At 44.5% G+C, this 12373-nt stretch overlaps 1 protein-coding gene across 1 annotated transcript in view; it reads left to right on the top strand.

Moving 5' to 3' along the window:
- Nucleotides 1–12316, top strand: part of OSBPL1A (oxysterol binding protein like 1A) — a 210961-nt gene extending 198645 nt beyond the window's left edge. Inside the window, exons 23-28 of the mRNA XM_052660236.1 lie at nt 1084–1173; nt 2270–2396; nt 4972–5088; nt 5663–5786; nt 6805–6895; nt 11090–12316. Of these exons, the coding sequence (XP_052516196.1) occupies nt 1084–1173; nt 2270–2396; nt 4972–5088; nt 5663–5786; nt 6805–6895; nt 11090–11192 (652 nt within the window). The 3' untranslated portion in view covers nt 11193–12316. The remainder of the gene's footprint in view (nt 1–1083; nt 1174–2269; nt 2397–4971; nt 5089–5662; nt 5787–6804; nt 6896–11089) is intronic.
- Nucleotides 12317–12373: the final 57 nt, after the last annotated feature.

The following is a 12373-nucleotide window of genomic DNA, read 5'->3' on the forward strand; positions in this document are numbered from 1 at the left end:
GTGGAAGGCCTGGGTTCAGTCCCTGATTGGGGAACTTAGATTCCACAAGCTATGCAGCTCGGCCAAGAATATATGTATAAATCATTTTTAAAAGTTCTGTATATGTGGATTAATTTTAAAAAAAATTCTAGTAGAGTCTAATGACAACTTAAGAACCAGGCAGTGTAACTCTGTAGTAAATAGAAGCCAGTCCATTTAATGAACAGGATTTAGTAGCTGGGCTCCCAGGCTAAGTTGCCCCATGGCATGTGGAATATTCAGGACCAGGGATCGAACCCATGTCCCTGCCTTGGATACTGAACCACTGGACCGCCAGGGAAGTCCTTAATGAATAGAGTTTATATTTTTAAGTCTCTTAATTATGGAAGACTGGTGAACTCAGAGCTTCGGCAAGCCTCAGGGAATCTTCATTCCTCCCTCCCTCAGCTCATCTTGCTGACACCGTTTAGCTTGTATTGTTCACATGGGGCCAGTGACAGGAGGGATAGGAGAGTTGGAAAGAGGTGGATTCAAATTCTACTGTGAGCCTAGGCCCGTGTCCTAGTCAGCTTGGGCTGTGGTGAGAGAACATGGTGGGCTGGGTGGCTTCAAGGGCAGCATTTATATCTCATGCTTCTGGAGACTTGGGAGGCCCAGGTCAGGGTGGTGTCAGACTCAGTGCTGGGGGAAGGCCCTCTTCCTGGTTTCAAGTTGGCCATCTTCTCAAATCTTCACAGGGCAGAGGGAGGGATCATCTCCCCAAAGTCTCTTATTCAAAGACCATGCATCCATTCAGTTCCACCCTTAGGACTAGATTACCTGCAAATAGCCTTACATGGGTGATGAGGCTTCACCATATGAATTGGGACGAGGAGTAGGCAGACATTCATTCCATAGTAGCAACTCACTTATTTTTTTATGGACCTTGCTTGCTTTTCCTTTGTGGTGGGTTCAGTACTGATTATGGATTAATTGTGATACTCTCTGTGTGGAGCCTGGTGTGAGTTAGAAAATCAGTAAACAGCAGGCGCTGCCAGAGAGTCACTGTTCTCTGCTGCTGCTTCCGTGTTGAATAATAACCCGAGCTCACTGTCTCCTTTACAGGACTGGGGACAAATGCGTGTTGAATTTTAAGCCGTGCGGCCTTTTTGGTAAAGAATTACACAAAGTTGAAGGCTACATTCAAGATAAAAGGTAAAGTTTCATTTTAAATGTTGACTGGTATAGGTGTTGTTCACAAAGTAAAGTGTTGTTATTAAAATCTGCCAACACCGGGATTCCCTGGTGGTCCAATGGTTAATACTGCATGCTTCCAATGCAGGGGGCACAGTTCGATCCTTGATTGGGAAACTTAAGATCCTACATGTTGTGTGGCCTGGCCAAAAAAATTTGAAAAGGAAGATAAAGAAAATCTGCTGTTAGTTCAGTCGCTCAGTCATGTCTGCCTCTTTGTGACCCCATGGACTGCAGCACACCAGGCTTCCCTGTTCATCACCAACTCCTGGAGCTTGTTCAAACTTACCGAGTCAGTGATGCCATCCAGCCATCTCATCCTGTCATCCCCTTCTCCTCTTGCCTTCAATCTTTCCCAGCATCAGGGTCTTTTCCAATGAGTCAGTTCTTTGCATCAGGTGGCCAAAGTATTGGAGCTTCAGCTTCAGTCCTTCCAATGAATATTCAGGACTGATTTCCTTTAGGATTGACTGGTTTGATCTCCTTGCAGTCCAAGGAACTCTCAGGAATCTTCTCCAACATCAGTTGGAAGAAGCATTAGTTCTTCGGTGCTCAGCTTACTTTGTAGTCCAGCTCTGACATCCATACATGACTACTGAAAAAACCTTAGCTTTGACTAGACAGACCTTTGTCAGCAAAGTAATGTCTCTGCTTTTTAACATGCTGTCTAGGTTTCCTGCTGTTATCTAGGAAACAGCATTTCAGTAAATTGAAATACTCTTCTGCAAGAAATACCTATTTCTTTAAAGAATCTGATTCGTAAGCATCTTTATTTATGAAAAGAGAGGCTTTCTTGATGGCTCAGACTGCAAAGAATCTTCCTGCAATGTAGGAGACTCAGATTCTGTCCTTGGGTCTGGAAGATCCCCTGGAGAAAGGGTATGGCTACCCACTGCACTCTTGCCTGGAGAATTCCATGGAGCCTGGTGGGCTACAGTCCATGGGGTTGCAAAGAGTTGGACATGACCGAGTGACTAGTACTTTCAGTTTATGATAATATTCAATTACCCCAAGACACTGGTTTAATTGTTGGCTCAGCATTGATTTCTCTCGGCAGCAAAAAGAAGCTCTGTGCCCTCTATGGGAAATGGACAGAGTGTTTGTACAGTGTTGACCCAGCCACGTTTGATGCTTACAAAAAAAATGATAAGAAAAATACTGAAGAGAAGAAGAACAGCAAACAGGTAAACAATCCCAGAAGATGGTATCGAGGGGATCCCTGGATGGTGGCCTGTTAGTGGGTCACGGTGTTACCTTTTATACTTGGTGCCGTGCATGTGATGTTTCTCCTTGACCTTTTTTTTTTAAATTTTACTTTTGTTGCTGTTTTTAACACCAAAAACATTTTGCATTGGCTAAAGCCAATTGGAGACCCCGGTTGGATTCCTGGGTCGGGAAAATCTGCTGGAGAAGGGATAGGCTACCCACTCCAGTATTCTTGGACTTTCCTGTGGCTCAGACAGTAAAGAATCCGCCTGCAATGTGGGAGATCTGGGTTCCATCCCTGGGTTGGGAAGACACTCTGGAGAAGGGAACAGCTACCCACTCCAGTATTCTGGCCTGGAAAATCCCTGTGGACAGAGGAGCCTGGCAGGCTACAGTCCATGGGGTCGCAAAGAGTCAGACATGACTGAGTGACTTTCATATAGCCGATTAACAATGGTATGACAGTTTCAGGTGAACAGCTAAGGGACTCATCCATACATATACATGTATCTGTTCTCCCCTAAGCCCCTCTCCCGTCAAGGCTGGCGCATAACATTGAGCAGAGTTGCATGTGCTATACAGTAATGAACAGATGATTGGACTTGCTAGTGAATGCTTGGGATACTCTCCCATGGAGTATGGGTGTGTGCTATGCAGTTACACATACAGTGTTGAATTCACATCGCTTTGGAAAGTTGGAGTTCGTCTTAGACAAATATTCTTACTCTCCTTTCTGTTTATGTGCGTTAGCAGTTGAGCTCTTCTGAATGTTTGAAATTACACCCAGAATAATCAGGTGGGTTTTCATGTGGACAGCAGTGTTATTGCCCTCCTCTGTATCCGAGATCTTGGGAGCTGAGAGCATCACAGTTAAGGGAAATCGTTGCTGGATGGCCATCCTCCTCTTATGAAGCTTCCTCCTAACGGGACAGTTCAACCTTAGACTCTCCCCTTGTGAGGCCACAGCTTCTTGTCGCAGGACCCTGGGAGGCTGGACTGCTCAGTGGAGTCTGAGCTAGAGAGAGGTTGCACCTGTTTAGACAGGAAGCATTGGAGGACTGGTTATTTTCCAGTAACGGGCATCAGGGATCAGAACATGAGCTCTGCTTGGAATCCTGCCTCCCCCGCTTCTGAGTGGTTTGATCTTAGGCAGATCCCTACCCTCTCTCTGCCTCAGCACCTCATCTGTAAAATGGAGACAGTAATAGCACCGTCGCGTCAGAGCAGTTGACAGAGGTCAGGGGCCCCGGGTGAAGACAGCTCAGGTCCCATCCTCTTTGAGCATCACAGCCTGGCTCTCTGCTCCCGGCTCCCCTCGCCCTGCTGTGTTGCTTGCAAGAGGCAGAGCCTCGCTCTCCCCTTACAGAAGTGGGGTTCAGTACAGCAGAAGGCATTGCAGAAATTCCAGAAAATCTCCCTCATGTCCCATAAAGCCCCGGTCAGTCTTTGTAGACAGAAGGGCCTTGCCCCTTGGAGAAGGCACCCTCACGCTTTCCCTGTGTCTAGTCTCGCCTCCCAGGGCCTCAGCCACTGTGGGTTTCTGATGCTCCTGAGGATATTGGGATGCCAGGCAAAGCTTGTTACCAGTGTCGTCCCCTCTTTGTTGCTGTTTTTAAAATTCCATGTCTCAGCCAGTAGTTCTAGATTTGGTAACAATGACATTGGAAATATGACTTCACTTTCCAAAGGCTTAAATTCTTTATATATAAAACTTTATGGGCTAGTTACGTAAGGACTAAATATACGGAGAGCTGCTGGCATAGCTCCGCTGGGGAAGGGGAGGGAGCGGGCAGCCAGTGGAGATGCTGCTTTCTTTTTTAGCCTAACGTCTTTCGATTGAATACTTTCAGGATCCCTGCTGGTTTGGGTCATTGATAAATTTAGTTAAATGCTCCAAGAATTTAACCTTTTCTTGCCCTCATAATGTTCCACGAACTACTTAAATGAGTTATTTTGGATTAAAAAAAAAATCTTTAAAAATACCAAAACACGACAGTAAAGGCATGATGACTACAGTGGTGATGGTAATGCCTCTTTGCTCATAGCCCCTAAAAATGACACAACACAGGCTCGCAGGCTCCCAGCATGGACTCAGTCACTCGACCCGCATTTATTGGCTTCCTGGCCTGGATCGAAAGGTGAGGATGTGAGAGTGAGAAAGGCTCGGTGCCCTGGCACTCATGGGGTTGCATTCTAATGCCACACAATGAAAACTGCTTATTTTACAAGTCGTTGGTGGTGGTCAGTCATGTTCGACTCTCTGCGACCCCATGGACTGCAGCACGCCAGGCTTCCCTGTCCTTCAGTAACTCCCAGAATTTGCTCAAACTCACGTCCATTGAGTTGGCGATGCCATCCGACCGTCTAATTCTCTGCCATCCCCGGCCCTTTCCTCAGTTTTTCAGGGTCTTTTCTGGTGAGTCAGCATTTTGCATCAGGTGGCCAAAGTATTGGAGCTTCAACTTCAGCATCAGTCCTTCTGGTGAATATTCACGGTTGTAAGCACAGTCTTTTCAAAGCATTTTGGTTTTGTTCCTCCGTTGCTTCTTCCAGGTGAGTGCTTCTGAGGAGTCGGATGAAATGCCAATGCCGGATTCCGAGAGTGTATTCGTCATCCCCGGGAGTGTTCTCCTGTGGCGAATAGCCCCGCGGCCTCCGAACTCAGCCCAGGTAAGGCCTCCTGTTTACTTGGATCTGATGGCGCTCTTTCCCCGGCCTGGATGGAACCAGGAGGAGGGCGGGGGTGAGAAGCGGGTCATCTAATTGCTCCTCAGTCATCCCTCTGTGGTTCCCGCCCAGGACCTGGCGTTGCTGCTGCCCAGGCCTCCTGGTGTCTGGCCGAGATGCCTTGGGGTGGGCCTTTGTAGGGCTTCCTCCATACATACGGGTGTGGGCCTTTGAAGGGGCTTCCTCTATACTTACTGAGGAGTAAGACTGACTCTCTTTAAGTCCGTGGTGATGCAGCCAGATCTACCAAATGAGACTTTTCATGTGAATGGAGACTGTTGGTTCACTCATAGTTCTCCCTGGAGGTGATGGTGGTGCCACCTGGGGGGTTTCCTTGAGACAGACTCCCACAGCTGGCACAGACCTGGGAGAAAACATGGAGATGTGTGGGCGCAGAGAGGCCGGCCATCATCACCCTGGAAAAGAGCAGGGGATCCCTGTCAAATCTTCTAGCCTCAGGGTTTCATTCTGCATTAACCTCCAGTACATGTTAATTTGAACATTTTCTTCTTTTTAGATGTACAATTTTACTAGCTTTGCAATGGTTTTGAATGAAGTAGACAAGGAGATGGAGAGCGTGATTCCTAAGACAGACTGCAGGCTGCGGCCTGACATCAGAGCCATGGAGAACGGGGAGATAGGTAACGTGCCTGGCAGCTCCAGGGAAGGTGGATTTCTTTGAGGAGGATGGTTTGCCTTACTCCCAGTCACTGTCTGCGTTTTAGTCTGTTAGGGCATAACATTTTATATGTTCGCACAATCATCTTACATGTTAGCATTTTAGATGTTAACACAAGGCATCCCTGGTGCCTCAGATGGTAAAGAATTCACCTGCCAATGCAAGAGACCTGGGTTCTATCTTTGGGTCAGGTAGATGCCCTGGAGAAGGGAATGGCAAGCCACTCCAGTATTCTTGCCTGGAGAATCCCATGGACAGAGGAGACTAGTCCTCTGTCGGGCTAGTCCTCTGACTAGTCCTCGGGGTATAGTCCTTAGAGTCATAAAGAATCGGACACGACTGAGCACCTATACTTTTCCCAGGTGATGCTAGTGGTAAAGAGCCTGCTGCCAGTGCAGGAAACATAGGAGACTCGGGTTTGATCCTTGGGTCAGGAAGATCCATCCCCTGGAGGAGGGCATGGCAACCCACTCCAGTATTCTAGCCTGGAGAATCCCATGGACAGAGGAGCCTGTCGGGCTACAGTCCATAGGGTTGCACAGAGCCAGGCACGACTGAAGTGACTAAGCACATGTTTGTTAATTTGCCAGATCTCAGTTGCAGCATGGGGAAGCTTTCAGTTGTGGCATATGGGATCTAGTTCCCAGACCAGGGATTGAACCCGGGCCCCCTGCATTGCGAGTGCAGAGCCTCTGGACCATCAGGGAAGCATTTTGACATGACTTCTGAGGCCTTAAGAATAAGCAGGCTCCTTGGGTAAAGACAGGCTGTGGAAGGAGGTGAGAGGTCCTGGATGCCAGCGTCACCTCTCACCAGCTTGGGGCTGTGTTAAGTTTTGACATGCCGTAACTGTGGTGCTTGTGTTCTGATAAAGGGTGGCTGTGCTAACACATGCCTCCGTGGAGTGAGTGTGCCAGGTGCTGTCCTGGGCAGCCTCTGCTCATACAATAACTGTTTTTTCACTGCTACGCTGATTCTAGATCAAGCTAGTGAAGAAAAAAAGCGACTCGAGGAGAAACAGAGAGCGGCCCGCAAGAACAGGTCCAAGTCGGAGGAGGACTGGAAGACGAGGTGCGCCGAGGGGCTGGGGTGTGTGGATGGAGGTGGGGGGCTGGCAGATGTGTGGACTACAGAGCGGGGCTCACCGCACCCTCCGAGTTATCCCCGGGCCTGAGAGAAAAGTACTTTCCTTTGACCAAGTTCAAGCTGAAAGGGCTGCACATGTGCAAAGAGAAAGGACTATTTGGAAATTAAGGTTAAAACATTTCTGTACAGTTCACACAGGTCGATGTCAGTTAAGCAAACTCTCTTCCTTATCCAGCAAAACCCTTGTCCCTTCTATAAGAGGGAAAGTAGAGTTACAGATTTTGTTATGAAACAGGCTCAGAGTTGTTTGAGTAAATTTTAGGAGCTTTGCTTATACATATATCGTGGATCCAAGGACATTTAGACAATTCCTTTACTCTTCCAAACATATGGCACACATCGAGGAAATACAGTTTGTTAAAGTGACATCTTGGATTCCAATAAGAATCAGAAACTGGGCAGTAAAATGTCCAAGTTTTGAAAAATTTTCAAAAGAATCAGGAGTTACTTAGTCACTTGGGTTGAGTAATAGAATCTCTTATAAACAGGAATAGAACGAAAACATTTTTTACACTTATATGATAGAAACCATTGTCCCATTATTCAGAGTTGTTAAGTAAATTTCAGAGCCAGTGTGGGCATAATTTCACAACCAGTTTAGTAGATATTACTTGGTAGCCCCTTTGGCATCTTCTACCTTTATTAGAACTAGGAATGATCTTAGGTATCATCAAGTCCAACAGTTTTGGGATTCTTTTTTGTTAGCATCAAAATCTTTCTTGCCAATGAACATACGAAGAATTTGCAAATACAGAGCACATGGCCACAGAGCTGCAGAGGTAGGATGAGGGCTGAGCATCGAGGTTCACCTTCTCCCACCCGCGCACATGCAGAATCTGGGGGACCTCTGAAAGCCATTAGCCTAGAAATCCCCTTGTACGTGAAGAAACAAATGCTGGTTGTCTTTCATTTGAGAGAGTTGCTCAAGGACAGGTACACCCTGCAGCCCATGATAAGAAAGAGCCACAAAAACCAAAACCACACTGCTTTAGTACAGTCCCTTCTGAAAAGACTTGATAAGTTTTCATCATTGTTTTTAGTCTTTTGCAGAAAGCCCACTTTGTGCTGTATTTCTAATTAACTCCTTTATTTTTCTGACCACATTTTCAAGTGTGCGAAGTAAGCGAAAGTCCAGTAAGCATGTTTACTGTTGAGTGAAGTCTTACTTTCAGAAAGCAACGAGCTTTGGACAGCTCTGTGGTGGCCTGGAAATAAAACTGGAAGCTAGGTTTGTGAGCTCCAGTTTGGAGCCTTACACATGCTTGCTTCCACTGCTGTCTCTTAGCATCCATAGTTCTTATATGGATATACAGACATTAAAAACAATGCTGCTGACCCTTGGTCAAAAGAATAAGTGCTTGGAGCCCTTTGCCATTAGGGGTGAGAGGTGGTGTTCGCTGACTGGGCCTTCTGGCTGATAATGTGCTTTTGAGCAGCTGGGTTCAGTTTGTGTCGGGGTAGAGGTTGTGCAGCTTCTAAAGGGGTGTGTTTTGCAGGGGAGAGTTGAAACCAGTCCTTGGAAATCACACCCAGAAACTTACTATAACCTGTCCCAAACTCATCCACACTAAAAGCTGGCTTTCATGTTGATACCAGTTTCAGTCATTTGAAAAAAGTTCAGGCTCTGGGATTTTTCAGGCTTTAAACTGCAGTTCATACACATGAAAATGCCTGCTTGTGAGCCTGCGCTGTTTTCTGAGAGAAGCCCAGAGACCTTAGCAAGTGGGGTTATGTGGAGAGGAAGGGGTGGGACTGGTGAGAGACACGGCTTTGAAGAGAAGGTGGGTGACGGCGCCACAAAAGGTGGTGAAGCCCTCTCTTCCCCTAGTAAGAGCATCATGCAGAATTAACCGCGTTCTAGAATGTTATATTATGTACAATGCTGTATTACTGATTACATTATAGAATGTTGTATTACTGACATGGGGCTTCCCTGGTGGCTCAGATGGTAAAGAATTTGCCTGTAATGCAGGAGATCCAAGTTTGATCCCTGGGTCAGGAAGACACCCAGAAGAAGGGAATGGCAACCCACTCCAGTATTCTTGCCTGGAGAATTCCATGGACAGAGAAGCCTGGCGGGCTCCAGTCCATGTGATCACAAAGAGTTGGACACAACTGAGCAACTAACACACACATGTCAGTCATTGACTCACACACATTACTGACATAGACTCATGGATTCTTAGAAACATTGACTAAAAGGCAGCAAAGACATCTCCCCATCCCCTCTTTTTTTGCCCATGCTTGTCTAAAGTGTTTGACTTTGGAAAGACAGCATGGACTTTTCTGTTTGTGGAGGGGATACACCGACAGCAGCAGAGGTTTCCAGACCTGAGTGCTGGAAATGAGAAGACCAGACATTGAGAGAAACTCTAGTCCTTAGTATCAGATCCTCAAACCTGATTGTCTTCCGTGCTGTGTTCCAGTTCTTCCCAAGAACAAGTGCTCCACACAGGGAGGCCCTGCAGACATGGCCTTCAGTGGCTTATGTGTGAACCCAAAAAAGTCCTTTGTTATTGAATCTCCTGGTCTGTGGTCTCTTTGCATGTGACTTGCCCGTTGTCCACTTTGTATGGAGGAAGTCCTGTGGTGCAGGCCTGAGGCTTGGTTAATTTTTAGAGTCATTTTTGATGACCTTGATTTTGATTTGATTGATTTTCTGAAGTGCTTGGATTTTGTTAAGCCTGGTTACAAAAGTGCTTTTATTGCTTGGACTTCTGAGACCAAAAGGAGTGAAACTGTATGCTTCATTTAGACAAAAATTCTGTGACTTTGATCAAAGAAAAATCCTTAAAGTGTTTTCAGCGTGGTTACCGAAGTCTTAAGAAACACATGTCTTGATAAATATTTGATACTGATATTTGACTTTAAAATTTTTTAATTAAGGAAAAGTCAGTCCCCAAAGCCAAATAACTTCTGTAATAATTTAGAAATCTGGGTCTAATGGGCATTTACTTTCTCAGCCTTCAAGGAATTCGCCTAATCTGAAGCACGTTTTCCGTCTTGGGGCTTTTCGTGTTGCTGCAGTGGTTAACAGGGACCACTTGGGATTTATCTAACCTCACTTTAATTGTTAAATATTTTTGAGGCAATTTATTTGGAAAGAATGACAGACATGAAACTGTTTTTATAAATATTACTCTGAAAAACTAAATCTTACTAGAAAATGTTACTCAAATTGAAATTGGAACCTTTTGAAGAAGTAATTTTGCATTTCCGTTACCTCAAGAAAGCTGGGAATATTTAGGAAATGGGTGAATTCTCTTTTAAAGGGCAAGAAAATTAGGGCAGCTCTTTCTAGAGTTTGATCAGATGGGTAAGGATGTTAGAAGCTAGATGCAGCCTATAAATCTACGTTAGTGTGGAAAAAAGAGAGACCAAGGAAGATGTGGGCCAGATTAATTTCAGTGGATTATGTGTAACATAGTATGTTTGGAAACTGATGATTTTTAAAAAGGCTTATTTGATATCATGGTTAGCTTGAGCAAGTTATTTAACTTCTCTGACATTGAGCTCCTCATTTGTGAAATGGAAGTAGTATTTTGGGGTGGGGAGATTTACTCTGAATCAGGCACCTTCCTATTACTGTAGGTAGACTGTAAAAGTCTCCTCACCTTGATTCCTTATTCCTCATTGCTTAAATGCTACTTTATTATTCTGGAAGGCAAGTGGTGGACAGTTAGATACCGTTACTGAATGCCATGGAAAATCCTTATCTTTCAAGTGGTCTTATTACACATTTCAGAATATTGTTTTACATATTCTGAGCACGACTGGGTGCATGCTCAGTCATGTCTGACTCTTTGAAACCCCCATGGACTCTATGCAGCCCACCAGCCTTCTGTCCTGGAGTGGGTTGCCATTTCCTCCTCCAGAGGATCTTCCCACAGGGATTGAACCCATGTCTTCTGCACTGGCAGGTGGATTCTCTACCACTGAGCCACCTGGGAAGCCCGTTGTTCTACGTAAGTGCTCTCTAAAAACACTTCTTAAGTCTTCTTGGAAACCTCTAGCTCACAGAATGGAGTGAATCGCTGCAGTAGGGGAGTCTGCAAGCTGGTGAAGCAGTGAGGATCCTGTGATTGCAAACAGTTTCCCTTGTAAATCTTGTCTTAACAGGTGGTTCCATCAAGGCCCTAATCCCTACAGCGGAGCCCAGGACTGGCTTTATTCAGGCAGCTACTGGGACAGAAACTACTTCAATTTGCCTGACATTTATTAAAATGTAGACAAGTTGGGGCGTTTTGACTCATCTGCAGATAAGTCTTAAACCTATGTTTTAAAATTTTCTTCCTTGGTTTCTACTCATCTTTTAAAAAAAACGGAAAAAACCCTCTCATGATAACTTGCACCTCACCCAACAGAAGTGGGGTATAGGGTGATACCAGTGATGAAAGTCTTAGGAAAAATGGGTAATTCTGCTATCCGATCGTGCTTCTTTGGAATACTATTTTATACAGAGGTATGGGAAACTGCTGGCAAATATGCTTTTGATGGTTGCTGTTGCCATATTTACCGAAGGTTTATACCTAAATGTAACTTTAGCTTTATGGAATTATATAGTAACCCAAATCAAGTTATTTTGAATATTTTTATGCTGCCATGCTTGAATGTTTTAGATTTAACTTTGAAATGTTTAAAATTCTCCTATACAAGGTTTATATGCTCAAATATAGAGAAAGTGTATGTCATTTTGTAAAGACACTGAAAAGATGGCTTTTCTTTACACTAATCCTCTCAATTTTGCCCCCTCCCATCCCTAAAAAGAAAAAAAAAATGCCTGAATGTTTGGAAGAGACATTCCTAATTTGAAAATTCAAAACTGGAAAAGGTATTTCATTTGCTTATTTTAGTACTCTGAATTTAGTTTTACAATTTTCTATAATTAATGTCATTAGAATTAAAAGGTGTTTGAATCGTATGTTTGAAAATATGTATAAAACCTAGCAATTCACAAAAGTACCATAGAAATAGAGGTTTTAGGCACCATCATTACATAATGACAAACCTTTTTAAATGCTTCAACTTCCAGTGGCAAATGCCACCAGGGAAACTCAGTTGTATTCATGTATTATAAATATCAAACTATATAAAAGGAGGTCTTGTGCATTTCGGGTTTTCAAGGCACCTGTGTGCCTAGGATATGTACGGAGACCTGCTGTACAGTAGCTTTGCCCCTTTAGTTGGGGTACATTAATCAGATGGTATTTATCTACCCAACCCCAGACTGAGATTTTGCTCCTAGGGGCCTTAGGTTAACTGCCAGTAAGTTATTTCAATGGCTGTCTCAAAGTTAACAAGTGTTATAATGAAATAATCTACCTGATGCTAATAAAGGCTTTAGAATGTTCTAAACAGTGTGGTTTCATTTAAACTTTCAAATATACTCATAATTGCAATTCA

Source organism: Budorcas taxicolor, chromosome 22 (assembly GCF_023091745.1).
Source record: "Budorcas taxicolor isolate Tak-1 chromosome 22, Takin1.1, whole genome shotgun sequence".
In the NCBI taxonomy this organism is placed as follows: domain Eukaryota; kingdom Metazoa; phylum Chordata; class Mammalia; order Artiodactyla; family Bovidae; genus Budorcas; species Budorcas taxicolor.